Genomic DNA, 4,383 nt, shown 5'->3' with positions numbered 1-4,383 from the left:
GCCGTTCGGTCCGGCCGCACCTCTCCACGGCCCCGGCGCCCTCCTCCGGTGGCCGCCGCTTCACCACGACACCGCTCCGCCCGTGGCCTCGCCGTGGCCATGGCCACCCGCGCCTGGCGCCTCCACTGGCCTGTGCAGGCGCCCAATCGGGCTACGGGTTGCGCCCGCACCCCCCTGCACACGACGCCCGTTAGACCGAACCGATAAGGCCTTTGGCCAACTGACATGGGGGCCCCAGCCCCAGAACGTTTTGTTAAAAAAAGGTATTAAAAAAATAAATAAATATAATTAATAAAAATAAAAATGATTTAATAAAATTAATTATTAATAATTAATTAATTAAGAAATTAATTAAGTTAATTAATCTGGTTTAATTAATTTAATTAACTAGTTAAGTTTAATTAAACTGTAATTAGATTAACCTAAACCCTAATTAACCTAATTAGAGGATGACAGGTGGGTCCCCCCTGGACCCACATGTCAGGTTGACCAAGTCAACTCTGTTGACTGCTGATGTCAGCATGACATCATGCTGATGTCATTAAATCATTTTCGAATTAATTAAATACTTAATTAAATCTCAAAAATTAATAAAATCTTTAGAAAATCATATCTTTTAATCCGTAACTCGGATTAAAATATTTTCTAAATGAAAGTTGCTCAGAACGACGAGACGAATTTGAATGCGCAGCCCGTTTATCCGCCACGCATCCCTAGCATAGCGAACACGCAACTTTCCCCCTCTGTTTCATCTGTGCGAAAACGCGAAACATCGGGGATACTTTCCCGAATGTTTCCCCCCTTCACCGGTATCACCTCATACCGCGATAGGTCACCCCTATCATCGCTACTTGTCATGTCATGCATCGCTATGCATCTGTTTGCTTAAATATTTATTGTTTCTCCCCCCTCTTCTCTCGCTAGACACCGAGACCGACACCGCTGCTACCCAGTACGACTACGGAGTTGACGATCCCTCTCTCTTGCCAGAGCAACCAGGCAAGCCCCCCCTTTGATCACCAGATATCGCCTACTCTTCTCTATACTGCTTGCATTAGAGTAGTGTAGCATGTTACTGCTTCCCGTTAATCCTATACTGATGCATAGCCTGTCCTTGCTACTACTGTTGTTACCTTACCTGCAATCCTAATGCTTAGTATAGGATGCTAGTTTTTCGTCAGTTGCCCTACATCCTTGTCCGTCTGCCATGCTATACTATCGGGCCGTGATCACTCGGGAGTTGATCACGGGTATATACTATATACTTTATACATGATACATGTGGTGACTAAAGATGGGTCGGCTTGAGGAGCACTCGCGAGTGGATCTTTGAGGCGGAGCGACAGGGCAGGTTCCGACCACCTAGGAGAGAGGTGGGCCTGGCCCTGGTCGACGTTCGCGGATACTTAACACGCTTAACGAGATCTGGGTATTTGATCTGAGTTTGGCCATTTGGTCTATACGCACTAACCATCTACGCGGGAGTAGTTATGGGTATCCCGGCGTCGTGGTATCAGCCGAAGCCTTCGTGACGTCAGCGACTGAGTGGCGCACGCCGGATTGGAACGTAAGCCTGCTCTTGTATTAAGGGGGCTAGTTCTGCTTCCGGCCGCGTACGCAACGTGCAGGTGTGCTAAGGGCGATGGGCCCAGACCCCTGTGCGCTTAGGTTTAGACCGGCGTGCTGACCTCTCTGTTGTGCCTAGGTGGGGCTGCGACGTGTTGATCTTCCGAGGCCGGGCATGACCCAGGAAAGTGTGTCCGGCCAAATGGGATCGAGCGTGTTGGGGTATGTGGTGTGCCCCTGCAGGGAAGTTAATCTATTCGAATAGTCGTGATCTTCGGTAACAGGACGATTTGGAGTTGTACCTTGACCTTATGACAACTAGAACCGGATACTTAATAAAACACACCCTTCCAAGTGCCAGATACAACCGGTGATCGCTCTCTCACAGGGCGACGAGGGGAGGATCATCGGTTAGGGTTATGCTATGCGATGCTACTTGGAGGACTTCAGTCTACTCTCTTCTACTTGTTGCAAGACGGAGGCTGCCAGAAGCGTAGTCTTCGAAAGGACTAGCTATCCCCCTTATGCCGGCATTCTGCAGTTCAGTCCACCTATGATAGCCTTATTCCAGTTGATATCAATGCATACATATGTAGTGTAGCTTCTTGCTTGCGAGTACTTTGGATGAGTACTCACGATTGCTTTCTCCCTCCTTTTCCTTCTCCTTGGTTGTCGCAACCAGATGTTGGAGCCCAGGATCCAGACGCCACCGTCGACGACGACTCCTACTACACCGGAGGTGCCTACTACTATGTGATGCCCGCTGACGACGACCAGGAGTAGTTAGGAGGATCCCAGGCAGGAGGCCTGCGCCTCTTTCGATCTGTATCCCAGTTTGTGCTAGCCTTCTTAAGGCAAACTTGTTTAACTTATGTCTGTACTCAGATATTGTTGCTTCCGCTGACTCGTCTATGATCGAGCTCTTGTATCCGAGCCCTCGAGGCCCCTGGCTTGTAATATGATGCTTGTATGACTTATTTTATTTGTAGAGTTGTGTTGTGATATCTTCCCGTGAGTCCCTGATCTTGATGGTACACGTTTGCGTGTATGATTAGTGTACGATTGAATCGGGGGCGTCACAACGACGGAGGAGGCGGCGCTGGCGGCGTGGGAGAGCGCATTACCCTGGGCTAGGTCGGCGCATCGACCTCGCCAACTTAGGGAAGGATGACGACGCCTAGGGCAGCGTGCTAGGGCGCAAGTTTTTTTAATATTTATTTTAAATTTTATTAATGTTTTAAGTGGACTTTTGCCGGCGGTTGACCGGTCGTTTAATGTTTAATGAAGTTAAACTTGAATGGATGTTTTTGTATTTTTTATAAGTACACGCGAAAAAATTGTATCAGGTTATTGTTGAGTGCAAGGACCGACCCAAACGAAAAAACGGATACAACCGTCCGTTCGACTGATACAAACGGACATAAAACGGACAAAATGTGGGTAGTTGACCTGTTCGAGTTGCTCTGAACCCTCACCGGCCGGAGAAACCATTTTTTGAGCAGGGGTGTTGCCACGGTGCACGCATTATTCTTTCCAAACATGGTATAGAAATAGCTTAAAGAAAATTACAATAGAAACCAGTACATTATAGTAAAAAAAAATTTGAGGGGAAGTACATTATAGTAATTGGTAAATAAATAAACTTTTATCCAGCTGACACGATGTGCAACTGGAAATCATGCATACACGATGTGCAACTGGAAATCATGCATACACGATGTGCAATCCCCGAAACCCCGTGCCGTGAGCAGTTCAGACGGCCTTGAGCTTCTTAGCGATCCCGACAAAGTACTTTCCCTGGTGCGCCGCCAAGGCAAGCTCGGCATCGCTGGGCATTCTGCTGCCATCGGCGCTGGCGAAGGTGCCAGCTCCGTATGGGCTGCCGCCCTTGACCTCGTCCATGGCGAACATGGCGGCGCCGTGCGTGTAGCCGACAGGCACGAACAGCATGCCGTGGTGCGCCAGCTGCGTCACGGCCGTGAGAGCCGTGGTCTCCTGGCCGCCGCCCTGGGTGCCCGTGGCGAAGAAGACGCCTGCGGGCTTGCCGGCAAGGGACTGCTCCTGCCAGAGGCCGCCGGTGGAGTCAAAGAAGGCCTTCATCTGCGCGGCCATCATGCCGAACCGCGTCGGGAAGCCGAACAGGATGCCGTCGGCCTCAGCCAGCTGCCGTGCCGTTATGACGGGGTGATCCTCACGCCCCGGCGCCGCGTGCATCTTCCCCAGCACATCCTCCGGCAGCGTCTCCGGCACCCGCCAGACGCTGACCTCAACGCCGGGGACGGAGTCGGCGCCCTTCTTAATCTCCTCCGCAAGCGTCGCGACGTGTCCCCATATCGAATAGTACCTGAATCGATGCAGATGAACAAGAAAAAAATGGAGTAATAAGCAAACCATTGAGCTAAACTAGCCGGAAGAAGAGTGGGCAGAGCATAGGCGGAGCATTACACGATGTAGATCTTGGTCGCCATTGCCGATCGGCAGCTAGACAATTCTACTGTAAAAATTGGTTGTTTTCTAAATTGCTTTGCTTCCTCTTGCACTTCACTGTAGGTAGCTGGTGAAGAAAGATGCCGGAGAGGCTCCGGTATTTGTAGGGGAAGCTGGAGCCTTGAGGATTGTTAATTTGACGTCTTGTCGTCGTAATCTTGCAGATTATTTAAAAAGGTTATTGAATAAAGAAGATGATCATCACCCGGCGTTGCTAATTATGAGTCTTGTGCAGTGCGTATAAAGAAGTGTGGTCAAACTCTGATTAACATGGCGCTCGTTGCGTACGTGGTCATAGCGTTGATACTGACGTCTAACGCTCGACGCCCC

At 49.9% G+C, this 4,383-nt stretch overlaps 1 protein-coding gene across 1 annotated transcript; it reads right to left on the bottom strand.

The window, feature by feature from the left end:
* Nucleotides 1-3,109: 3,109 nt before the first annotated feature.
* On the bottom strand, nucleotides 3,110-4,134 carry LOC123185341 (quinone-oxidoreductase QR2). Its single transcript, XM_044597240.1, has 2 exons — nucleotides 4,012-4,134; nucleotides 3,110-3,910 (listed from the first exon to the last, which is right to left on the bottom strand). Exons 1-2 carry the CDS (start codon nucleotides 4,032-4,034, stop codon nucleotides 3,319-3,321), a joined length of 615 nt encoding a protein of 204 aa, XP_044453175.1. The 5' UTR covers nucleotides 4,035-4,134; the 3' UTR covers nucleotides 3,110-3,318.
* Nucleotides 4,135-4,383: the final 249 nt, after the last annotated feature.

This window comes from Triticum aestivum, chromosome 2A (assembly GCF_018294505.1).
Source record: "Triticum aestivum cultivar Chinese Spring chromosome 2A, IWGSC CS RefSeq v2.1, whole genome shotgun sequence".
Taxonomy (NCBI): domain Eukaryota; kingdom Viridiplantae; phylum Streptophyta; class Magnoliopsida; order Poales; family Poaceae; genus Triticum; species Triticum aestivum.
Note: the sequence above shows the minus strand (reverse complement) of the source record. Positions and strands in the feature narration are given on the sequence as shown.

What these genes read in the sequence shown, in the direction of transcription:
- LOC123185341 (XM_044597240.1), bottom strand. Translation starts at nt 4,034, where the DNA reads ATGGCGACCAAGATCTACATCGT. An exon ending in GCGACCAAGATCTACATCGT is followed by an intron (nt 3,911 to 4,011) that starts GTAATGCTCCGC and finishes GCATCGATTCAG; the next exon opens with GTACTATTCGATATGGGGAC.